This window comes from Pocillopora verrucosa, chromosome 10 (genome assembly GCF_036669915.1).
Source record: "Pocillopora verrucosa isolate sample1 chromosome 10, ASM3666991v2, whole genome shotgun sequence".
Classification (NCBI taxonomy): Eukaryota; Metazoa; Cnidaria; class Anthozoa; order Scleractinia; family Pocilloporidae; genus Pocillopora; species Pocillopora verrucosa.
In genome coordinates, this window is record NC_089321.1 from 5,317,878 (window position 1) to 5,343,112 (window position 25,235).

The window sequence follows — 25,235 nt, forward strand, 5'->3', positions numbered from 1 at the left end:
TTCAACGATATATGACTAAAACATCATGTCGCTTTACATGCTAAAAAAAAGCGTCGCATGACATCCTAAGGAACGGCTGCCAATGAAACTGGCAGATATAAAATCTGAAAATATCGAAGTTTATATCTCATTTAATAACTCTATCCAAGGAAATGGGAAGAGGTTGAGCGAATGAGACACAGGTGCGCTCATTACTCCAAACGAAAAGATGTGACAAAACATCATATCTGACAGATAACGTGCTAAAGAAGTGCGTCGCGTGACATCCTAAGAAACGGCTGCCAATGATCGATATTAGCAGTTTTAGAGTCAGAAAATATCGAAGTTTATCTCTCATTCAGTAAACCTGTTCAAAGAAATGGGCAAAAGTTATTAAGCGAATACCAATTCAAACGACAAGAAATGGCTTATGCAGGTTGATGCAGAAATTTTCTTCCTTTTCTTATTGATTTCCTCTTCCATTTTAACAAAATACCAAGCGACCTCTTTCATTGTTTGAAATTTAAATGTTAGTTTATTCTACTTAGATAATAAGTAAACAATCTAATCGGAGAAACTAAATAAAATCATTTGGCTTCAACTTTCTGGCTCGTTCTGAGCTTCCTTCAATGCTTTGTAAGCCATAACTAAAATTATAAAATAAAACTTCTCGTTTTGCCATTGGACGATTAGTATAAACAATATACTTAAAATGCATCGTTCTGCTTGTAAAAAATAACACAATTTACCGCATTCAAAATTAAAGGAGAAACCCCCAAAAATTAGCTAATACCAAGACTAAATCCTTGCCATTGCGGCCAAAATCTCTCATTTTAAGTCCAGATAAACCAAATTCTGATGGGCAGAAAATAACTTTAAGTACCAGTGACTGAGTATAAATCCTCGAAAAGTTAATCACAATTTCCATCTGACATAAACTAAGATAATCGAGCAATCGGACAACTGATTATTCTCCAATTCCTATGGAAATTCTCTACACACACACATGGCTGTAATAGCATTATATCGCTCATGAGATTAAACCGATTGAGAAAAAGTCTGTAAAAAACTCTGGAAAACGTTTTCAAGACGTTTCAACTTCGACGTAAATGTTACGCCCAAATCCTCTCTGTAGAAAATACTTAGATTGAAAATAACTTCTCACATAGCTAGTCATGATAATTTTTAAGACATCATATGAAAACAAAAAATCAAAAAACAAACAAACAGTAGTTTGAGAAGGATATCAAAGATTAAGCTCGTAAAAGCAGTTCAGACAAGCAAAAAGGCAACTTTTGAATCAATGGAAATCTGTTCACTTGTTAAACTTGACTTTGGCCGTCTTTTGGTTCTTCTTGCTTTGAAAAGAAGACTCTTGACAAAGGTTTCATCGGTAGCCTACTGGTTTTTGGTCCAAATATCAGCATTTGTTGGTATCCGAAAACTCCCTGGGATTCCAATGCTCACTGCCTTAACTGAAAAATAAAAGAATCTAAGTTTAGGGAGGATAGTTGAGTTGCCATGAAATATTTCTTAGCACATGAAACGATACATTGCACAACAGGATTGTTTTAAAAGAAATTTGCTATTTTACTCCCATCATGTTTCCAAAAAAGAATGTTATCATCGTAAACGTGTCCACTTGATTGTGCTGCATCTCAATTTGCCGGAGCAAAAGATAAATTCGTAACCCAACTGCAAGGAAAATAACTCGCAAGTATCACTGCTCACATATGAGCAAAGATAGTGAATTAATGTAACTTTTATTGAATAGAATGTATCAACAGAATTATTACTTGCTGCGGCTTCTAAATCTCCTCGAAATCCAGGTTGACGTCGTCACCAATGAGTACAAATGGTGCCCAGTGCCAAACCTCCTTGAAATTTTCAATTTCTCTCAGACACTTCATGGCCTGATTGAGAGCTTCACTGGCCTTCTTGCCTTCAGCAAGTGCATCGTAGAAGAAATTCATGAACTCCAGGGTTCCCTCGTCGCCAATCGCCCACAAGGTTACCACAACAGATCTGGCACCGGCACCCAAAAGTGCACGCGCCATGCCGACCACACCCTCGGCCATGACCTCCCCACGAGCAGTGTGACAGCAGCTAAGTACAACCAGACGTGCTCGCAACCCAGCTTCTACGACATCTTTCATCGTCAGTAGATAATCTCTCTCTTGCGGCTGAGGGTTATCTCTTGTGGTGTTTGGTGCCAGGATAACTTCTCCAGTCTCCATTTTACCGTGCGCTGCTATGTGAACTAACGCCACTGATGATATTCGTTTTAACACTTCATCTTTTGTTGCCATTTCTCCAGTGAGAGTGGAAACATTGAGGATACGTCCGATCATCTCCACTTCTTTCCTTGCTCCTGGAAGTTGCACCAAAAGTCCTCCCTCATAGATGATATGTTTGAAACATGGGTCGCCGACTAGCAATGCACCAGTCTTCGCGTGAAAGTCAGCTGGACAATCATGAATTAGTTGCAAGGTCGTCAGAGAGGGAAGCACACGAATTCTGAAAGAATCACTTAGATATGATGAGTTGGAGTCCTGCAACGCTGCATAAGGTAAAAGGCTAAATGGCCCCTCAGGAACGATTGTGATCTCGTCGTTGCCTTCGATCAGGTCAGCAATAGGAGTAACGATGATGTCATGCAGCTTCTTTAAAGCACTTGATTGGGAGTGCTTCACATTAACTCGGATCGCATCATTGCCCACTTCCTCTTCTGTCAGCGAGTCAAGCGGAGGATTTTCGATTGTAATAGTACCTCTTGCACCGATTTCTTTAAGAGCAGTTTTGTTCAGGTGCTGGATGAAAACTTCCAATTCATCCTCAAACTTATAATTGTTGACGTGTACTTGCCTCATCTGGATATTATTTTCACTGAGGCAAACCCAGAAGTAAACGCATGGTCCATTAATGGCTATGAAAACTGTGCTCAATGGAACCCACCTCAGAGAAATGCGGGATGCGCTGGGCGTTAAAGAATCTCCAGGCTGATATTTTGTGACCATGAGATCTCTCAGAGCTTGAGCACGTCCTTTCTCTGTAGCTAGAAGAGCCTTCACAACTTGACCTCGACTGAGATTTATACGCCACAAACCTTTGTATGCTGCTTTGTGCTGATTACGATAACAAATCTTCCACTGATCGTTGAGTTGAAGACTGGCCCTGATATTATCATACAATTCTACACTCGAGTAATAATTGTCAAAGGCTCTCATGAGATTTCCCTGGTACTCAAAACTGCCTCCAAGGGAACAGAGTGAGCACGCCTCTCCAGTCTTATCTCCCACTTCTTTGGATATTTCTAGGTGACGTTGATAACACTCAATTGCCGTTTTCGACTCTCTTTGACGGAGATAAATCCTGCCGAGAAGGCAATAGCTTCGTCCCTCGCCGGCCTTGTCTCCCACTTCTTTAGCAATTTCTAGATGACGTTGATGGTACTCGATTGCTGTTTTGAATTGTCTTAGATTGCAATAAGCAATGCCGAGATTGCCATAAATTATTCCCTCTCCGGCCTTGTCTCCAACTTCTTTAAAAATTTCTAGACTACGTTGATGGCACTCGATAGCTGTTTTGAACTTTCGAAGACCTTCATAAGCGTTGCCAAGACTGCCATAACTTTTTCCCTCTCCGGCCTTGTCTCCAACTTCTTTAGCAATTTCTAGATGACGTTGATGGTACTCGATGGCTGTTTTGAACTCTCCAAGACTTTGATAAGCGTTGCCGAGACTGCCATAGCTTTTTCCCTCTCCGGCCTTGTCTCCCACTTCTTTAGCAATTTCTAGATCACGTTGATGGCACTTCATGGCTGTTTCGAACTCTCCTAGACCTTGATAAGCGTTGCCGAGATTGCCATAACTTCTTCCCTCTCCGGCCTTGTCTCCCACTTCTTTAGCAATTTCTAGATCACGTTGATGGTACTTGATGGCTGTTTTGAACTCTCCTAGACTTCGATAAGCGTTGCCGAGACTGCCATAGCTTTTTCCCTCTCCGGCCTTGTCTCCCACTTCTTTAGCAATTTCTAGATCACGTTGATGGTACTTGATGGCTGTTTTGAACTCTCCTAGACCTTGATAAGCGTTGCCGAGATTGCAATAACTTGCTCCCTCTCGGGCCTTGTCTCCCACTTCTTTAGCAATTTCTAGATGACGTTGATGGTACTTGATGGCTGTTTTGAACTCTCCTAGACTTCGATAAGCGTTGCCGAGACTGCAATAACTTCTCCCCTCTCCGGCCTTGTCTCCCACTTCTTTAGCAATTTCTAGATGACGTTGATGGTACTTGATGGCTGTTTTGAACTCTCCTAGACCTTGATAAGCGTTGCCGAGACTGCCATAACTTCTTCCCTCTCCGGCCTTGTCTCCCACTTCTTTAGCAATTTCTAGATCACGTTGATTGTAATTGAGGGCTGTTTTGAACTCTCCTAGACCTTGATAAGCGTTGCCGAGATTGCCATAACTTCCTCCCTCTCCGACCCTGTCTCCCACTTCTTTAGCAATTTCTAGATGACGTTGATAGTACTTGATGGCTGTTTTGAACTCTCCTAGACCTTGATAAGCGTTGCCGAGATTGCAATAACTTCTTCCCTCTCCGGCCTTGTCTCCCACTTCTTTAGCAATTTCTAGATCACGTTGATTGTAATTGAGGGCTGTTTTGAACTCTCCTAGACCTTGATAAGCGTTGCCGAGATTGCCATAACTTCCTCCCTCTCCGACCCTGTCTCCCACTTCTTTAGCAATTTCTAGATGACGTTGATAGTACTTGATGGCTGTTTTGAACTCTCCTAGACCTTGATAAGCGTTGCCGAGATTGCAATAGCTTTCTCCCTCTCCGGCCTTGTCTCCCACTTCTTTAGCAATTTCTAGATCACGTTGATGGTACTTGATGGCTGTTTTGAACTCTCCTAGACCTTGATAAGCGTTGCCGAGACTGCCATAACTTCTTCCCTCTCCGGCCTTGTCTCCCACTTCTTTAGCAATTTCTAGATCACGTTGATTGTACTTTAGGGCTGTTTTGAACTCTCCTAGACCTTGATAAGCGTTGCCGAGATTGCCATAACTTCCTCCCTCTCCGACCCTGTCTCCCACTTCTTTAGCAATTTCTAGATGACGTTGATAGTACTTGATGGCTGTTTTGAACTCTCCTAGACCTTGATAAGCGTTGCCGAGATTGCCATAACTTCTTCCCTCTCCGGCCTTGTCTCCCACTTCTTTAGCAATTTCTAGATGACGTTGATAGTACTTGATGGCTGTTTTGAACTCTCCTAGACCTTGATAAGCGTTGCCGAGATTGCAATAGCTTTCTCCCTCTCCGGCCTTGTCTCCCACTTCTTTAGCAATTTCTAGATCACGTTGATGGTACTTGATGGCTGTTTTGAACTCTCCTAGACCTTGATAAGCGTTGCCGAGACTGCCATAACTTCTTCCCTCTCCGGCCTTGTCTCCCACTTCTTTAGCAATTTCTAGATCACGTTGATTGTACTTTAGGGCTGTTTTGAACTCTCCTAGACCTTGATAAGCGTTGCCGAGATTGCCATAACTTCCTCCCTCTCCGACCCTGTCTCCCACTTCTTTAGCAATTTCTAGATGACGTTGATAGTACTTGATGGCTGTTTTGAACTCTCCTAGACCTTGATAAGCGTTGCCGAGATTGCCATAACTTCTTCCCTCTCCGGCCTTGTCTCCCACTTCTTTAGCAATTTCTAGACATTGTTGAAGGTACACGATTGCTGTTTTGAACTGCCCAACATTATAGTAAGTACATCCGAGAATGACATAAGTGTTTCCTTTGACTTTTAGTTCAGCATTCAATTTCCTTATTAATTGAAGAAGACGTTCGTTGTTGTTTTCAATCTTAAAACGTGTCAAGGGTTGCTAAATCATGAGCGGATTTGCGAAAATGCAATGGAAATGTGTGTTTTAAAAAATAATGAGAGTATTGGATAAAACCTTCAAATTGGAATGATAATTCGAGCCTGGGTTTCTTGAAGAGATTTGATTTTAAGTTATTCGAGAGTGTTGACTAGCTCTTAAGTGCATTTATTAGTTTAGGTTCGGTCGTCATGGTGATTCGTCTCAAGAGAAATATGAGGGGCATTCAGCAGAAACTCTGAGAATTAGTTAATATGGTCTCTTCTTTTAAGCAAAGTTTCATGGAATAATCGAGAGAACTCCTTCATAATATTTAAGCTTCTTTAAACTGCTCAGTGCAGTATAAGAGAACATCGCTTGCACTATGTGTAGAATAATCTGCCTGAAACGTATTTATTATTCTTGAAATATTAGTCGCATTGCATCTCGTATCACGTTTGAAACATTCGTCAAAGGATACGGTCAATCCCATATGCAACCAGCTCCTTGCTTCTTTATACCAGCAAAGTTCGACACAAGCTCTTGCTCCTAAAAAGGAGAGAATAATTGGTGAGGCGAGGTAATTTATCACTGTTAAGGTATAAAAGCATTGATAAAATGGACTTAATTTGTCATTTGGCTGGGAACAAAAACTGCGATAATAAAGGAAATCTGAACTTGTAGAAGGATTGAAAATGAACAATAAGGAGCTAATGCAAAGCGGCTACCAATTAAGGTTCAACCGATGATGATAACGACGAATTTATCTCGCGCATTCTTTATTTTAATGTGCTCTTATGCGCTTTTCAGCACTTTTCGGGGAAGTTTTCGGGCAGACTGCAGTGAGCAGTTTAACTTTTGAAAGAGAATTTTTCAGGTGCCTCCTTGCCGGGTTTTTAAACGTCCCCTGCTAAGGGTCACAGAGAAGATGCAAGAAACGGGGCTTTCGGTCTTCCTTTCATATCCGGGACAATAATATCAGACCATTTGCAGATGTCATAGCTTGGGTGACAGCACATTCTCCTCAGATATTTTACGACTCTGAGTGTTGGTTCGGTCTAGGGCTTGAACCCTCGACCTCCGGTGCTCTACAACGTGAACTAACCAGGCAGCGGTATTTGAGAGCTTATTGACATTTTCTTCTGCTTTTTACCCACATGACAGACATTGACACACCAGATACAATTGACACTTGGGGTGCAGTCACCTGCCACAGACCACAAAATCCTCTTTTGACAAAATCAGAGAATAGAATGTTGATGGCTTATGTCTGAAACACCCACCTTTCTTAATAGCTTTGATTAAAGTGGGTTCCAATTGAACAGCAACTGTTGCATCATCGAGACATTCCACGTAGTTTTCTATGAGATTCAGGTAATAAGGTTTAAAAAAGTGGTCATCATATGGAATTGCAACAAAGAAGCCTTTAAAAATTACAATTGCTTAAAATGTAATGAGGATCATTTCTTTGCTTCATTTTCATCCGCTACAGGGCGATTTATGTTTTTATGCTACTTTTCTGCAGTTGCTCAATTTTTTTCTTCTCTTGATGCAGATTGTGTATTCCGTTATCTTGTAACGCTGCATGAGAGATTTATATATTTAGATATGAAATTGTTACCCAAACGGAAATGAGCTGTTGCCCTGTTGCTGTAAAGCTTGGCGTTGAGTCGTTCATCCTTGCAGTTCACTTTAAGTCCTTCCGTGTAAGAGTTTATCGCCTTATTAGCTTCTCCTTGTCTGTATTCTTTGTTACCTTTCTCCAGACATACCTTCGCTATTTCTGAAAACACAACGTTTTAGTGTTAATGATTTAGTAATGAGTGAAACGACCCTTGACGGATGATGCCAACTTTATATATCCAAATTGCGTAAAATTTCTGCCAAACATGTATTGAACAGTAAAGTACAAGAAGGTGTTAGCGTAAATACTTTCCTTTTGGCGGCCTCGAAAAGTTACCCGTTTACAAATTTTTCAAAACTCGACTTTGACGGGTCTATGGGTACTAACAGCTCTCTCTTGCCGAAAATGACTTTCATGCTAAAAGTGACCAAATTTAGAACACTTTCAAGTGCAAAAAGGATAATACCTTTTCAGCGCAAATATCGTTCATTTTAGGTGTAAATTTTAGATACATCGTTAATCTCCAAAACAATATGAGTTGATTTACAAGTAAGCACTTCTAAAACTCAGAATACTGAGTTTTACATAGCCTAGTAGGCAAATTTTGGCCGATTCTTCTTTAACTCTTCAAAGCGAAGTCGCCTTCAAATCTGTCGTTTTATTGCTTATGAATAATTAATAATGTCTATGCATTTTACTTGATCGGATCCAGCAATAAATTGTTTTTTCCTTTGGTTTTTCATTTTACTGGTAACAGAGTTTGGATTTGAATAAACAATCTTTTTTCTGTTTCAAAAACTTTTTTACAGAACATACGCAAATTTTGATGTAAATGTGACAAAAACTTCACTGGGGCGTCTTTCAAAAATCTTGTTTCACCCGGTGTTCTTACCTCTTAAAGGGTCATTGTATACATCCAGTTCAGCGTCACTTGACGTAACTTGACTTTCCTCTGTTGCTGAAATTACCGAGAAGATATTTCAACTTTGTTAGCCTGAGTGATCACAACTATGTTCACCTACAGTTAGTGTTCTAATACTGACGCGTTTGGTAAATTCTAAAAACCTTCAAGTCGAAATGATCCAAAAAATTGTGCACCAGAATTAAGATATACTTAATTAATAAACAGTACAAATCACCATAAATAAGTCTTTCCTGTTGCCTTTTTTCACCTGTGGCTGGAAACTCATTTTTCTCCTCCAGTTCTCCTCCAGTTGTTGGGAGGTTACCTTCTGCCATAGCTAGAAATCAAATCAAATCGGTTGTACTGCGCTATTTTGTTAAATATGAGCAGAAGAGACTCAGATGAAAGTAATCTAAAGAAAACGTTGTATACTTTATCATAGAGGAAGAATGAGAATCTCAAAGTTTTCTCCGCCACGTTATTGTGGTTGCGCGACAGCTCCAGTCAAGTTCCGCGGGCAATACACAACCTAGTTGTACCCGGTGGACATGGATAAGCATGGATCAAAAATGATGCAATAAAAGACTCTTTCTCTAATTCCTTCATTTTATCGCGTGTGGAGCTGGGAGAATTCGCGAAACTTACCCGAAACAAAAGCACCTTCGAGGGTTTGCGTTACAGTCGCGAATTCTACCAGCACCCCGCGAGCCTATTGCGTAAAGAAACACGTTTATCGACCTTGTTCTTCTACAAAGTGCATGTGTAAAATGTCCCTCAAAGCTATCGAAAAATTGTTGAACAAAGTCTTTTTTTTTATTAACAGAATTATAAGTTCTAGTCAATAAACTCCCTCATTAATTTTTTTTTGAAGGAACCAGGAAATTTAGAATATTGGAGGAGCTGGTCCCTCTCCAAATTATGTTGGGGAAGGATCCGATTTTTTCATTTCGAATTCAAAAAAGGCACTAAATACGAGGTTATTTTGGGGGACTGGAGAAGATGACATTGGGAAGTGACCTATTCATCAAAACTCTTGTAATCAAGAAACTTCATCTACAACAAATTGAAAGCCATGCGCAACACACAGACTCCTGCATAGCTTAATCCTGTAGGCCATCGAATGAATTCACTGCCAGGCCATGAGCATTTGGCGGAGGAAGTAGACTGAAAGCGAAATGAAACTGAAAAATTATTTGTGAACGAATTGCTGATCAAAAAAGAATCTTTTTCAATATTATAGTTGCCCTACAAATTGCCCTACAGAAGAGGATTCTGCTCCAATATCAGTATTTACTGAGCCCACAGTTTTATCTTCCAGTGCACGATGTAAACACTCAAACATTGTACCCATTTAGTCAGTCATCGCGCGAAAAGGTGTATCTACTAAAACCAAACTCTGACAGATAACCAGTAAGAAATGATACTACTAACCACCTTGTAGATACGTAGTTTGAACATTTGAAGACAGAAATTTATTCACCGTCGACGATTTCCGTGTCAAGTTTCGCGAGGAGTTAGATTGATGTTCCAAAGCGTTTAAAAAAAAACAGAATAGTTAATCGTGTCGTTAACGAGGTTTCGTTTTCATACGTAATCAAGAAATCGTAGTCATCGTGATTCTGGTGTTGAAAATTTCACTTTTGTTGACACGTTTTCCCAATTTCTCTACTATTTATATGTTTAGGTGGCACCCGTGAGCGAACAGGAAACATGTGCACCGATCGGCTACCCAAGAGTGCAAAATGTGTTTTCTTTCGATTCCTACTCCAAAGAGATAATTCAATTGAAGCAGACAAATCCGTATCCACAAGCGGACATGTATCATCCTCTTTATTCAAGAATATTGATTGTAAATTTGAATGAAATAAAATTTTTAAATAGGAGCATCGAAAACAGAGATTCACTGCACCGAAACTCAGCTCGCCGGAAAACAATTCAATTTCGGACATTGTAATACAACAATTTCTCATTACAAGAACTGTTTCCTTAAAAAATAATTGAATTCAGCTTCAGTTAAAAATTTTAAAATATTCCTAAAAGAGCTCACATGGAAAGTACAATTGTCATGTTGATGAATCCGGCTGTAATGACGACATTGATACCTTTATATGTGAAGATATGAATGGCACATTTACAGCGTGCGGTGGAGATGCCCCTTTTTGAAAACTGAAAAAATTCCAGTGTTTCACCAACAACCATATTACCGTTATTATTACCATATATCACGAATGTTACGATATCAAAAGTAACGTACGGATTGTGTATTTTTTATTCAACCTCGAGCTTTGTTTCAAACTTCGTTTGTTTTCGAGAGATAATAGCTGGTTTCGATATTGACGAGAGCTATAATTATATATAACACGTTATCTAGCTCTGTCACATGCTCATCGCGCGCTTCTGCCGCATAATAATCACGCACAGTTAAACCTTTAACTCCCGTGATCTAATTGTTAATTCTCCTCTCTGGCTGTTCCATGTTTTCTTTCAAAGTAGGTACGAAAATTTGGTGTTAACCAAAAATAACCAATTCTGCCAGATAAAACTTTGAGTATTCTCATTACCTAGTTGCTGGATAATGTATTGATATTACAGGGATAAGTTACAAGTTATATCACTTCTAGGAGTTTAAGGGTTTAAGAAATTGCATCGCGTGCAGACTATTTAACCGCGAGCCAAATGAGAGAAACCAATGAAATTTAAAAGTGTATGTAAGTGAAATATTTTCACCTCTGACAACAATAACCCGAGAAAATTCGACTGAAATTAAATTTAACTGTGGTCAGCTGCACGAAAATTAAGATTACGACCTTTATTTATAAATAAAATGAGCTCTAAACAGCTCTAATCAGTTGCAGAATGAAGATTGATTTGTACCTGTTAAACTGTCATCCTCTGAATCCCTCTATTCTCCAAATGATATCATTTATTAATTCTACGTGCCTGAAAATATAAAAAAATAATTTGCTTTACAACAATTTCGATGAAAAATGAAGGTAACATATTCACGAGTATGGAAGATTTAACCTCCTCTAATGCCCAGTTTCGTGATCAAAATTGCTGTTCTCCTCTTTAAGAAAATTATTGTGCTTGTTTTTTTGTTTGTTTGTTTTTTTATTCTTTTGATGATGATTATTACTTGTTTACATGTTTCTCCATGGCGATTAATCAATTCTGTGATTTAAATTCAGCTCTTTTTCTTTACGTGCAAAACACTCGCAATGCGCAAAATCCCTTTCCTCCTCAGAGCAGGACATGTTAATCTCTCCCAAAACCGAATCGATAAGGATGAATTCACACCGTGAGTTATATTGTACCAATGCAATTTCTCTTCAAGCGATCAACTCGATATATCCCTCGTTCAATATGATACACATTTGTTTTTGGTCATATTGCCATTAGCGTTACAGTTCTCTCAAAGTTTCTTTTTCCGCTCTCACCGTGACAACTTCATAAAGTTTCTAAAAATAATAAAGGTAAGCTTTTTTCTCGTAAATAACTCCCGCCAATTCAGCACTTAATATTTTTGAAGTCAAAAGCGTAGGTGACCAGTGAAATCACCAGAGGGAGATACAAAGCTAAAGAAATCACATCAACAATATGTATTATTTATGTAAATTTTTTTCCAATTTTCTCTTCTTTCGATTATAATATGCTACATATTTCTTCATTATCTTTCCTCACCTGAAGAGTACTTGCAATGAATTTAACTCCAATCAAGTTCTTTTCCAAGAAAAATACTCGACTTCTCGTTGTATCTAAAGAAAAGCATATTTAAATCGTGTCGCGAAAGAATTAAAGCGAATACCATAAGTACTCTTCTTAAAGAAATATCCGAGGAAGATATTTAAAATATTTTAAATCTATGTACTCCATGTATCTTTGTAAATAGAAATCCTCAGTGTATCTTACTGGAATTTTATGAATAAATTGTTACTGAACCAGCTGTCTTTAAGTTGGAAGAGAAATCTGAGGCCCCTTAACTCTGTTTCTTTGAGCTCTAGAATTGTCTCCTGAGTTTGGATGCAATAAGGGAGGTCATAAATAATTGTACAGTAGTTCCTACAGACAAGTGACGCACTTCAAACTGGAATCAGAAATACCGCAGCTTCGTAAATCCTTCATGGGAAGATAAATAAGCTACCTCAAGGTCAGGTATGTTTATCTACATGTCAACATTAATATTTAATCTGTCGTTTAACCTGATCTTACGGATAGGGTTTTTTTTTAGTTGTCGGTTAAAAATGATTTTTTTCCTTTGTAACGAAAGAGCTTCAAATTTCCTCTCTATCATTGCGTATTTTAAGACATAAAACTTCTTACATTGATGATCTTAGCAGGATGCAGGATGATCCTTTATGTATCCATTGTATGTCATGGCTCATTAACGAGAAATTTAAAGCTATGTGGGTGAACTTTAGATCGTAAAATCCGATGGTCTAAGATTCGATCCTGCGTTCGCGACGAGTAAACATGATCGATATTTCTTTCATTCTTTTGTCTCATGTTTGAAATGATTTCTATTTGTATCTTTAGTCAATACCCGTTTATCTCACTCACTGCATTAGGTCGCTATGAACTTATTTTATCCTCACCTTAACTCCTGTGAAAATGTGATTTGCCCCACAAGTGTTTAACAAAACGGTGCACTTGGTAACACAAGCAGTATTGAAGAAGCTGAATATGAGCTCATCGAACTCGAAACAGAAAATCGTGTATCATTGTTTATTTCGTGATCCATGTTTCTATTTTGTAGCTATGCTGTTTCACTATTTATACACTAAGTTTTGACAAGTAACCGGTCAAGTCGCCCGAAAGTCATATCGCCCGAAGTCATGTCGCCCGGAACCAGAGTCGTGTCGCCCAAAATTCAGTCATGTCTCCCGAAATCCTGAGTCATGTCGCCCGAAATTTTATCGAGTGTGTAATCTGGAAGAAAAGTAACAATCGCAAGGAATAAACTCGTAAAATGTTGACTCGCAAAATGTTTTCTTCCGCTAACCTATGCAAATATGAAGTTAAACAAAGACTCAAATATCGCTGTTCATTTCAGCGTTAATCGTTGCTATGAACTAAACTGCTTATTTTACAGTATAGATTGAAGAAAAGTAACAATCGCAAGAATAACCTCCTAAAATGTTTTCGTCCGCTAACCTATGCGAATATGAAGTAAAACAAAGACTCAAATATCACTGTTCATTTCAGCGTTGTTCGTTGCTATGAATTAAACTGCTCATTCTACAGTTCAGATTCTAGTTATTATAAGCGGAACACTTTCAGTTATCAGAATTTTTTGGCACATATCAGAAAAATAAATCAAGTTCTCCTACTAGTTTGATTTATCGTATAAAAAACAACCTGAAACTTTTACAGCGGTTTTTTTTATCATTGCCACCTACCGGAGGTAGGAATAATTCAGAGGAATAATAGATTGGTCATGCGTTGCATGTTTTCTTGCGGTATTGAACCCAAGTGACCAGGTTCCCGCTGCTGATAGCACAAGAACCGACTTCGCCCAAGGTACAAAAATTTAAATTCCACTGTTTGTCCCTGAAATCATTTTATTCTTAACCAAGAACTTAACCTTTCTAGCCCAAGTCTCATCTTGAACGTTTTTTTCCTTAAACGAGTTCACGGTAAAAATACGGTTTTATTTTTGCTTTGCAGATCTTTCTCCAGAGTATCCACCTCCTTGCAACATCAACCAGCCCGATGAACGAGAATCACTACAATCAACGATGAACGAGATTTTCTCAGGTAAACCTTGATTACTTCAGTAAACTTCCAATGTTTAGCTTTCGAAAATACGAGTTCAAAAGATTGTTCTTGACTTCGAGCGAGCAATCTGGTCCGCGGCCAGAGAAGTCTGCCTGGAGTACAAATTTCACCAAGAAATTCCAGCGAGTTTCCAGCGGAACTTACCTTAGGTTGGCATTTGAATTTGTTTTCAAGAGACGGGTGCCACTTGGACAACCCACGTGTTCTCGCGTGTAATTAGGTTTAGTTGCTAGCAATAAATATGTTTGTATTAATACGTGTCTGAATTTACCGCAAAGTCACGTCAACGTCGTCTTGCTTGGCAACCATGTGATGATTCTTGAGCACGTGCTGTATTCAAGATGGCGGCGTTTTCCAATGTTCCAATGTTTTAATCGTGGTGATGTGAACCTTCGTTCGAAACAGAATGCTTCCACAGATAAAACAACAACAGTTAGAGCCATACTGTAACTGATTTTATATTTTTTATTTTCGTGTTCTATTTTAAGATTACTATCTCCGTGATATCAAACGACAGCGAAATGAACAACCTGAGTTTCACGAGTCAACATTTTACGAGTTTATTCCTTGCGATTTACTCGAGATGTTACTTTTCTTCAAGTTTAAACACTCGATAAAACTTCGGGCGACATGACTTAGGATTTCGAGCGACACGACTATGAATTTCGGGCAACATGACTCTGGTTTCGGGCGACATGACTTCGGGCGAGATGACTTTCGGGCGACTTGACCGTAAACCGTTTGGACAGGGCTTCATGTTACATTTTTTAACTTTTCATTTTCATTAATCCGGAGTGTAGCACAATGACATAAACATCCTACTTTTTTATTTATTTTTTTTTTGCTGATGTGATGGTGGTTAAATCACCGCCTGCTTAGGTGGATCGAAGGGCGCTGAAAGGACTGGGGAGAATGAGCATAGTTCCTTTCTCTATAAGTCCCTATTAGAAACCATGACCAAACTATAGGCTTTGCGTTTGCGCCGCGAATCAAAGCGGAAAAAAAAAACAAAAACAAAAAAACTCGCTCCTGAACTTACAGTACGCACGTGGCGCTCGGGTGAGTAAGAGATGTGGGTTATTCACTTATTATATAACCAAAACTAACGAGACCTCATGTGTTACTTAGGTGTTTTACACCACAAGAGAAACACACATACCGAAAGCATAGTGAAGGAAATTTTCTTATTATTGATGAGGGAGACTTGTCGGCTTGGAAACTTCACAAATTTTGTAGGAAAAAATGACCAATAGAGCTGTAATTTACGTAACTAACTCAGTTGATAATAATAAATTAACTACAGAGGAAAATCAGCTTAGTAAGACAGGAGAATGAATGAAGCATCTTTATAATATAAAATTCATTCCAAATCTTACAGAAATTTGACAACAGAAAGCCATCCATGGTTTTATTGCTCAGTGAATGAGAAATTTGTTCTTCCAAAGTCCTTTTGCTCCGTGTGTCACTAGCATTCATTTTAATGTATGTAAAACCAAGCTCTCCACAAACCAGTGTTGCTGTTGTGGTTTTACCAACTCCTGGGGAACCGGACAGAAGAGCTGCCTTTAACGACGACCCATCTTGGTCTTTGTTGAAAAAGGAAGCTGTGCAAAATAAAAATGTTTAAAATTGTGATTCCATTACTAACATACTAACTACATGTATAAGTGACTGTCGAGTGAAATAAATTCATCAAGTTCATAAGTTACAGCTGTTTAAAAAAATGTATCTCTTAATGTGGGAATTAGGAAACATGTGTTTATGTCATCAGTAAGCTGTACAAAGTCATGCACCTAGACGCACACAAGAGAGATTACATTCACTAAGTATAATCACAGCACAATACATGTAGGATGCTCACTGGTGAGGAAATTTAAGGCATACAGCTGAAGTGTGAATTAAATTTACTGTGAAGTCATGCTCTTGTGCTAATTATTAGAAAGGTTTGTAACACCAACCTTTCAGTGCAGGTGATGATGATACTGTTTGCGTTGTTGGAGATGACACAGATCTTTCACTCAGTTGTGACAAATCACCTTCAAACTGATCTTTTCTCTGGCTGAGGGACTCCACTGGTTCAGTTTTCTCCTTCTTTTTTGTCTTCTTCTCCACACTTGGTGGTTTATGGCTGGTCTTATTGCCTGGTTTTGTTCTGACAAGCTAAAATAGACTGTCTTCATCTATTTGTGATGTTGCACATTGCCTTAGCCTAACAGATAAGAACCAAAGTCGGAAAAAGGAAAAAAAAAAAGAGCAACAACAACAAAGAAACCATAGTTTCCTTGTCCAATAATGTTTAGCTGTTCAAGGAAGTAGAGACAACCTTAAATCAGTTAATGGGTCTCTAAATAAAGCAATGTTTAATGATCTCCCCAGCAAGAAATATAAGCTTATGCCTATGAACAAGAACAGCTCTTTTAGAAGCCAACAAACTTGCAAAAGAAATAATTAATTTCTTCCCTAGTAAATTTTTCAGTTTTTGTTAGTTTGCTACACAGGCTAATGAATTGCCAATTAATTGAGTTAATTTATGCAAATTTGTGGCAATTTTCCCTGGTATTTTAGCAGTAAGCCACACTCCTGATTTTTGGTAAAAATTTAGGGAAAAAGGTACAACCTATATGTTGGTGTTCATGTTTTAGTTTTTTTGTTTCCTTTCTTGATCTGTGTATTACAATTTACCTTAGAAAGTTTATGCCCTCCAGGATCCTGTCCCATAACGACATAAGTTGTTTTCTTGCTCACTGATTGGGTAACTTTTCCATTGAATCAAACCAGCAGCTTCCTCTCTCTCAATACTTTCCAAGACTCCTATAATAACAAATTTCAGTCCATCCAAACAGTTTTCCGCTCTCTAAAAATTAAATTATCAAGTGTGTGCATGATTCAAGATGTGCAGACAAATAATTAATTCTTCCCTTGAAGGCCTCTTAATACTGTCCGAACCGAAAAGCTAGAAATGGTGAAAAATGAAAAAAACTCTGTAGATACACCATAAACATTTCAGATCAATGTCAGCATCTGTGCACCCACCCCTCCCCTAACCCAAAAAACCATCAACTGATAGCAAGTAAGGGTTAATGTTGGATTAGGGGAGGGGTAGGTGGGCATTTTCTTAGATACTGACATTGAACCAACATTCGAACATCAACTGATAGTAAAAGGATAAAATACATTTTTTTGTTTAACCCTTTAATTCCCATATGTGACCAAGACAGAATTTCTCCTTACAATATCAATACAATATCATGCAGACAAGTGATGAGAATAAAGACAAATATCAACCAGGGGATTATTAGTAGATCCAAGACCAAATTCTCCAAACTACCATTACAAGAATTGTATAACAGACAGTAAGGAGAATTACTATTGAGATCTTGGAAGTAAAAGGGTTAATCAAAGCATACATTTTACAATTTTTTTTTCAATAAACTGTATCTGCAGATTTTCCAACCCAGCCTTAATTCTAATAATCTTCATTTTCCTTTGTCTTGCATCTCTCATTAAAATTTGAAAGGATGGAAGATAAACCACAAAGAGCTTTGAGAGATAACAATAATTTAACTACCAGAAGAAATTAACATGTAACTTCTCCCGAGAATATCCATACATTATCCAGCAAACAGGTAATGAGATTACTAAAACTCATCAGGCACATGTAGTTGTGTTATAATGATCTAACAAATTCTCATTATTAATTAACTTACAGAAGAATTATTGATTTACAGAAAAATGGGAAGCAGATAGAGGGGAGAATTAAAAATCAGATCTTTGAAACCTACCTGAGGGATTTCCTTTGAACCAAGTGTCCTAGGACCATCTCTTGCCATAACACTATGGTAGCTAGATTTTTCTTTTCCAGTGAGGGTGGGACTTCAACCACTTCCTCTGATTTTGACACCTTTGGTGTTCCTTTGATTGAAGTTTCCTTATCAACATCTTTTTTATCCTTTTTCGGAGTAACAGTTTTCTTTGGACTTGGTTTTGAGTCTCTAACCGGAGTTTCTGGAACTGTGGCAGCTTTGGCAGCCAGTTTGCTAATGGAAGTTGTCTTTGGTACTTCCTGAAAAGTCCATGGATAAAATTTGAAGTGAACAAAAGTTACATGTATATCAAACATTCTAAAAGCTGAGAGTTGTCCTAACAAGGCAAGAGTTGTCCCAAATAGGAATGTCGATAGCGAAAGGCACTGCTGCTTTGAAAAATGGAGACAAAATGGCAGCATCTTCCTGGATTGTCAAAGTTAAAATCACCAAGAATGTACCTAAAAGTTTTGTCACCACAGTTACTGTTTAGTGTAAATTCTAGGTACAGTAATGGTTGTATTTTGAGTGGTTATAGTATTGAAAGTAATGTTTTGTTGCAAGTATTGTTAGCAATGTGCATCTGAGTAAAAACCATCTAATTTCATAGTAGGACAGGTTTACAAATACAACTGAGATGTACCACCAGTTAACAAGTTTGAGTAAGCTTTTGGATCTTATACAAAGCCAAATTTAGTCATAAAATGTTACTGTTTCATTAGCAAGTACCTTATTCAAGTGCTTAAAGATACATACCATACACATGCAATCATATCAGATCCAATCAATTCTAGTATTAGGGTGGCACGTTTAAGCATTAATATTTACTGATTAATTCTGGAACAATAAAGGATGGTGATCAAAAGGCTTACAAACCTTTTTCTTCTCAGGGGAAGGCTTTTTAACCTCAGACTTTGATTCTGGAAGGTCTTCCTTTCTTTTCTTTGATGGTTGCTCCGTTGTGTGACAGTTGACATTCCCATTTTCTCTTCCTTCCTTTTCTCTCCCATTCTTGTACTCTTCTGCTCTATTCACTTTGGAGTCTTCATTTTCTTCAGACTCATCAGATCTCTGAGTGAAATGGAAAAAAATTCTTGATGGTTCTACAGGGAATCAAGGTACGATCATTAAGTGGGCTGAGCTCTGGATCAAGCTTAAAATTTGCACTCTCAAGATTTATTAATTTTCTAATTTCTTGTAACAATAACAATTCACAGTCAAGTAGCAATTTAAAGAGAAGAAAGAAAATCATCAGACCAGAAGATATCGTTTGAGTGAACACCATATTCTCAAAGATATTGTCATAACACTTGTGTGACAGACAGCAAAGAGAATTGATTTAAATATCTTAGAGGCGAAAGGACTCACCCCTTTAAGGAGGCCCATGGTATCGTTTTTGCCAAAACTATTCCTCAATTAGTCATTGCCCATTAATTTTGTGATGTGGTATGTGTTCACTGTAGTTCATCCTGATATAACAATAACAGATTGGCAGAGGGTTTACAAGGAATGCTTGATTATGCCCAAAAATTAACATGTGATGCATGAATTTTATAGAAAGGCAAGGTATGGTGAGGTTTAAAGTTTTTCCTGTTCAATGCATGATGCATGAAGTACTGTTAAAAATACACAGGATGCCTGATTTTTTCTTTAAAAAAAATTGTGGGCAAAAAATGAGTAATTGTTTATTCACCTGTTTTCTCTTTTGGCAAATGTTTTCCTGGATTCCCTTTCAACTGAAGTAGAACCAAAGAAATCAAGTGCAGAAGTTGCTTTTTTCTCTTTAGGTTTGACTGGACTGAAGCAAGAATAACAATTTCCATGTGTTAAATATTTTAGTTCCACAACAATGTTATGTTAAATTCACCCTTGATGGCTGTGTAACACTGTCTTTATTATTTTGCAGTTGTTTGTTTGTTTGTTTTTGTTTTCAACCCTTAACACCTGAAACTCAGTATGCATATTCTCCATACTGTTCTCTATACATTTCCTGAGGTACTGACATGGAGAATTTGTTTAACAAACAAGAGCTTAGTCGGTGATCATTTCCTTTACTCTCATGACCTTAATGTTTGATTCAGGTATGATATTGTAAGGAGAAATTAGAAGCTGGTCACTCTAGGGGTCAACAGGTTGAATGTATCGGCATAAGAGCAGTTTCCTATGACAGATCTAACATTCTCAATGCCTGATGGAAGAGAGGAAACAAACAAACAAACAAACAAACAAACAAACAAACACAAAAAAAATTTAGCTGGATATTTTTAGAAGAAGCCAGAAGATTCTCCACAGCAATATCTTATATTCTAAATGAACACCATGGTTTGGTACAGAAATGTCAAATATAGTGAAAGAGAATGATGAATGATACCTCTCTTCAACTTGCTGGACCTCTTTAGAAGCTATATTTTCTGTCTGTTTGGCAGACTTTTTTAATTTCCTAAGCACAACTTCTTCCTCATCTATAGAAACCACATCACAATGTAACTCAAGGGCTATAATATTCAAACCTATTCAAGGCAGAGTGGTCTAATGGTAATTGTGCTAAACACTGGATGAAGTGGATGGCTTTGTTTTCTTCGGCAAGCAAATGCATAAGCAAGTTTAAAAGACAGGTGATGCAAAAAACTGACCTCATTTTACCTCAAGCTCACCTCACACTAAACATTTTCCCTATCCAGCCCTCCTACTCCATCAATAAAGAGAGTCCCCTAAACCCTTTTTTAGACCTCAGTCACATAAAAATATACAGCCTTTTCATGCATCATGATAAACATTCATAATTCTTCCATGTTCACATGAAATTCAAGATGACCATGTTTTGAATATAAATAAAACCAAAAAAAAAAGAGAATTAAACCAAATTCACAACTTAAAATTTTCACTCTTTTTTAACCATTAACAAAGCTGTTAATCCTACAAGTTTGGCTCTTTCAAAATAGCTCAAAATTAATTTGTCAGTTAAACAAAATGGTTTGCCAATCACATTTAATTCATTTCATTCTTCATTCACAGGTTACGTTTAAATAAAGAAAAAATTGTTCAATCATATTTAATTCATTTCATTCTTCATTCACAGGTTATGTTTAAATAAAGAAAAAATTGTTCACAAGGACATGGAAAGATCTTATCATCTTTAATCACAATTCACGAAACAAAACAAAAAATGATACAAAAAAAAAAATGAAATCATGATTCCCGTGAAAATAAAATCTCCCAATCACCCTTCACATAAAAAGTATAGGGCACCCTCAATAAGTGCACATCATTTCCTTACCTGAGTCCAAGCTGATTGGTCTCCTATTTTTCTTAGCTTTTGAACTCTCCTTCTTCTTTACTGATGTGGCTTTTCTGAAAGTGCATGAAAGAGAACCAGGTTGTGAATACAACCTGACATCAGTATCCATGTTCTCCATACTGTTCTCTATACATTTTCTAAGGTGCTGACAAGGAGAATTTGTTTAATAATCAAGAGCTTCTAAAGTTGGTGATCATTTCCTTGACTCTTGATTCAGGAGTGACATTATAGGGTCAGAGTTTAACCACAACTGTATAAAATGGAACCAAATTCAAGAAACAAATGACATACCTTATTTTTGGAGGAAAAGAATCTTCATCAGAATCTAACAGAGATCAGGATATAATTGTGATGTTGTCCATATAATTATGTGAATCTTTTAACACAATGTTTTCATAATGATGCAAATTGCATTGGGAATTGACAAGGACACTGTAAAGCATAACTATCAACAGGTGTAACAGTTTGTGTAGAGCCTCAAAATCTGTTCATGTTCACCACAAAACATTACCTGAGTCAATAATGTTTTTTTTTCCTGTCTTCTTCCTCTTCTGATTTTCTTTTGATTTTTTGTTTCCAGGCAATGTCATCATCTTCACTGCTTGATAAACCCTGCCCAGTAAATTAACAATTACATATTTTCATTCACACAAATGTCAGATCAATGTGGTTCAGTGACAACGAAGAACAAACAGAATTGGATAAGATCAAGTGGGGGTGTTGTTCCTCGGAGCACAACTTTCTAACAAGACATTTTCTTTCAGCTCAGAAAATCAAGAGATGACGCCAGGTATAGAAACTAATCCCCCTCTGCACAACTATCCATATAATTTTAACTTTCACATGGATCATGCAAATGAAAAGGTGTGAACTCAAGTTAAAAGGTAATTGCAAGTACATCCTTAAGCCAGCCGTATTCCAAAATCGTCAGGTTAATTGCTCTCTCATTGAGTGACCCATGTTTGCTATGTTATTAGTATTGCCTACAGTATGTTATACCTATTTCTTGTTATTTGTATTTCCTATGTTATTTCCAATCTTTTAATTAGTCATTCTGTTCTTGATGTATTATGTTTGTAATACTTTACTTTGAAAACACTGACAATGGCATGTAAAAAGAAGAGTTCGGTCAAGTTGTCTGGAAATAAAACTCCTCTAAAACTTATTGCTGGTGCGTTGGTTACACCAAGCTTGTGGAAAAAATAGTCTGAGTAAGGTGAAGTCTCAAGGTTTCTTTATCAATCACCTTTCAAGTTAATGAACAATTTCATTTTCCCTTCAGTCTGAATAAATGAAAATTAACCAGTACTTGTCAAAATCATGAAATAGGCATTAGTATTGCATACTGCCACTGCTCTGCAGAGTTAGTAAGCAGCAGTTTGAACAAATTTGTAGGGAATGTTAATGTCCACAATATTTCAAACTTGAGTGAAATTTAGGTGGCAGTGTATCACATCACACTGTTTTACCCTTAAACTCTCACATAACTAACAAGTAACTTCTCCCTAGAATATCCATACAATTTCCAACAAAAGAGTAATGAAAAAGTTGTTATCTTGATCTAACAACAAATTCCTATAACAAATGTGACTGTGAAAAGCAAAACAGACACTAATGGTTATCCATTCGAACAGGTAAACCGTTCATTATCTGTTCATCATCCATTTGAACACCTAAAAAATCTGTTCAAAGTGTTCAACAAAATGTTGAACAGTTTGCATATATGTTCAAAATACATTAGCATCCATTTGAAGTAGTGCAACATCTGTTGGAAAGGTTTCTGTTCGTCATCCGTGCATTTTTGCCGTTCAAACAGTTTTCTGTTCGTGTCCATTCTGCCTTTCAGGCTCACAAATGTACAAGGAAATGTATATCAATTAGAGAGTAGAATTAACAAACAGATCTTGGGTGTTAAAGGACAAAGACAAAATTGCTTCATTTTACAACCTTGTTTAAAAAAAAAAAAAAAAAGGCAAAACATCATAACCTATCGGCCTCACTCAGCTACCCTGACATACTCCGACAAACTACTGAAAATTATACCTACAAAGTTAGTTAACACACAGTACTTTACCATTTCTCACATTCCAGTCCAGAAAGATACCTTGGGTTAGATATATGTAGTGGAATGTAACTCTTGGTTAAAACATGTTGTAAAATTATCTACCATGTGCTCAATAAAAAATTCAAGACAGAGGGAATTTTACCATGTATGGCAATAAATACCAACTTTGGCGAAATAAGGTGTTCCCCCGCCCCTCTCCCCGAGAAGATAGATGGGAATGTGAATTGCAGAGTACATGGATACACATGGATACACATGATGATCGATTCAGTCAGACAGGGGCTGTGATATAGCAGATCTTTTCTCCGTCACCTCTGAAGTCGAATTCCCTGAAAACACATATACCTTTCTCTCTCAAATGCCACATAATCCATTACTTACCTTGCTTTCCGTTCGGCTCTTTCCTACATCTTGCTTCGATAATGACATCGCAGTAGAATCTTTGCCGTGCTTATTTTGTACTTTCGAAGCGCCTTACTTCGCTGTCTTTCCAAGCAGGGCTGAAGAACGATCGAATATCCCGTAGAAATATATGTAATTACAATTAGAACACCGGTTAAAAGACTGCCGCTGAGAACCAAAACGACTAACAAACCATTTTAGTATAGTGATGTCTTCACATCACTCTCTGACATTTCGCGCCATCTTTGAAAATCTCCTTTACTTCAGTCAGCGGTCACCAACGTAGCTAGCGTCCAGACTCCTGCTATTTCTCTTCCGCTAATTATTATTTTCCGAGAAAAACAATAGGTCATAAAATAACCATAATCTAATTCGAATTCGCGGAACCAAATGGAAGGAGCTGCCAGACGAGGGAGGTTGAGCCACGTGCAGTTGCTCCGATAGATTGCTTTGAAAATGGCAAATAAATCCGCGGAGAACACTTCTCAGGGGTACGTACGATATTTCGATGAATGAATGCGCCCTAGATTCGCGCACGCTCGTTCACTGATTTGGTTGTTTCGTTTCGCTATCGTCTCCTCGAGGTATATTGTTTTTTTTATTGAAAAACACTCAAAATTCGCAGACATTTGCAAAAAGTTATTTGAAGTTTTATACGCTGTCACTCAAAACAATTTCATTCACTATAAAATGACTCTATTCAGGATTCGCCATTCGGGCAAGTGACGTTCAGATCGTACTCGCCCAAATACGTTTGCACTCGCAAACCCCCCCCCCCCCCAATAAAAACAACCAATTAAAGCAAAGTACAGGAAACAAACGTTCTGCCAATGCTAGCCTACATACTACAGCTCATCTAGTTTTTGTAAAATAATTTCCTCTGTTATCTCGGCGTCTGACTCAGTCAGACACCACTCCTTCGTCGTCATCTCCGAAATCGTCATCCCTCTTTTCACTGAAGATGACTTCCTCCTCAGCCTCCTCCTCTTGTTCAACAGGTATATTCTGTTGAGCTGCTGGTTCGAGAATGGCGGCGGTATGTTTCACAACTTCCACGGATCCTAGGTCTGAAAGGTTAACATTTGACTCTAATCTGGCTCGCTTTCTTGAACTGCCTTCATTGAAGATTGGTCTTCTTTCCCTCTTTCCACCCATCGTCCATTTGTTTATGGCTTGGTCTGGATCAAACTCCTTCACACCAGGCGTTAACATCTGAATTGCCATTGAATTATTGAGATTCGCATTGCTCAGTCTGCTTCGGATGCTAGTTTTCATAAGTTTCAGCTGACTGAACCCCCTTTCATTTGCAGAAGAACTGGCCGGAAGGGTAACGATAAGATCTATGACGGCAAGGACGTTTTCATAGCTTTCGTGATAAAGGCTGTGAACTTCGGGCCATGTGAGTTCTTGAATGTGTTTTTTGGATCTAAAAGGATAATTAAAAAATATCATACGAACATAAATATTGAAGACCGATGCATGGTGAAAATCACTTTATGAAACTTATGTTCTAGACTCACTAGT

General features: G+C 37.8%; 2 protein-coding genes across 3 annotated transcripts; both read right to left on the reverse strand.

Annotated features, from left to right (window-relative positions):
- Positions 1–1,787: 1,787 nt before the first annotated feature.
- LOC131783497 (tetratricopeptide repeat protein 28) lies at positions 1,788–8,703 on the reverse strand. The gene is made up of 10 exons (XM_066173270.1): positions 8,637–8,703; positions 8,357–8,422; positions 7,462–7,623; positions 7,124–7,201; positions 6,322–6,389; positions 5,739–5,843; positions 5,067–5,489; positions 4,781–4,826; positions 3,867–4,300; positions 1,788–3,506 (listed from the first exon to the last, which is right to left on the reverse strand). The coding sequence occupies exons 1-10, from the start codon at positions 8,701–8,703 to the stop codon at positions 1,788–1,790; spliced, it is 3,168 nt and encodes a 1,055-aa protein (XP_066029367.1).
- Positions 8,704–14,396: 5,693 nt separating this feature from the next.
- Positions 14,397–23,944, reverse strand: LOC131774278 (transcriptional regulator ATRX homolog). 2 transcript variants are annotated; one of them, XM_066173280.1, is made up of 10 exons: positions 23,691–23,944; positions 21,756–21,856; positions 21,536–21,569; positions 21,224–21,297; positions 19,640–19,744; positions 18,823–19,049; positions 17,926–18,206; positions 16,826–16,954; positions 16,102–16,303; positions 14,397–15,747 (listed from the first exon to the last, which is right to left on the reverse strand). In XM_066173280.1, exons 2-8 carry the CDS (start codon positions 21,835–21,837, stop codon positions 16,936–16,938), a joined length of 822 nt encoding a protein of 273 aa, XP_066029377.1. In that variant the 5' UTR covers positions 21,838–21,856; positions 23,691–23,944; the 3' UTR covers positions 14,397–15,747; positions 16,102–16,303; positions 16,826–16,935. The 2 variants fall into 2 exon arrangements, with proteins under 2 accessions (XP_066029377.1, XP_066029376.1); XM_066173279.1 differs by having other exon boundaries at positions 14,399–15,747; positions 16,102–16,352.
- Between the last annotated feature and the right edge of the window lie 1,291 nt (positions 23,945–25,235).

Bases quoted from the DNA above. Each gene is read 5' to 3' on its own strand.
- LOC131783497 (XM_066173270.1), bottom strand. From the start codon at position 8,703: ATGGCAGAAGGTAACCTCCCAACAACTGGAGGAGAACTGGAGGAGAAA. The intron at 5,844-6,321 runs GTATCCTTTGAC...ACACGTTTTAAG, and splicing joins GGTTGCATATGGGATTGACC to ATTGAAAACAACAACGAACG. The intron at 4,301-4,780 runs GTCTAGGAGAGT...ACGCTTATCAAG, and splicing joins TCTCGGCAACGCTTATCAAG to GTCTAGGAGAGTTCAAAACA.
- LOC131774278 (XM_066173280.1), bottom strand. From the start codon at position 21,837: ATGATGACATTGCCTGGAAACAAAAAATCAAAAGAAAATCAGAAGAGG. The intron at 21,298-21,535 runs GTATGTCATTTG...ATGCACTTTCAG, and splicing joins TCTTTTCCTCCAAAAATAAG to AAAAGCCACATCAGTAAAGA. The intron at 18,207-18,822 runs GTTTGTAAGCCT...TGGACTTTTCAG, and splicing joins CTTCCCCTGAGAAGAAAAAG to GAAGTACCAAAGACAACTTC.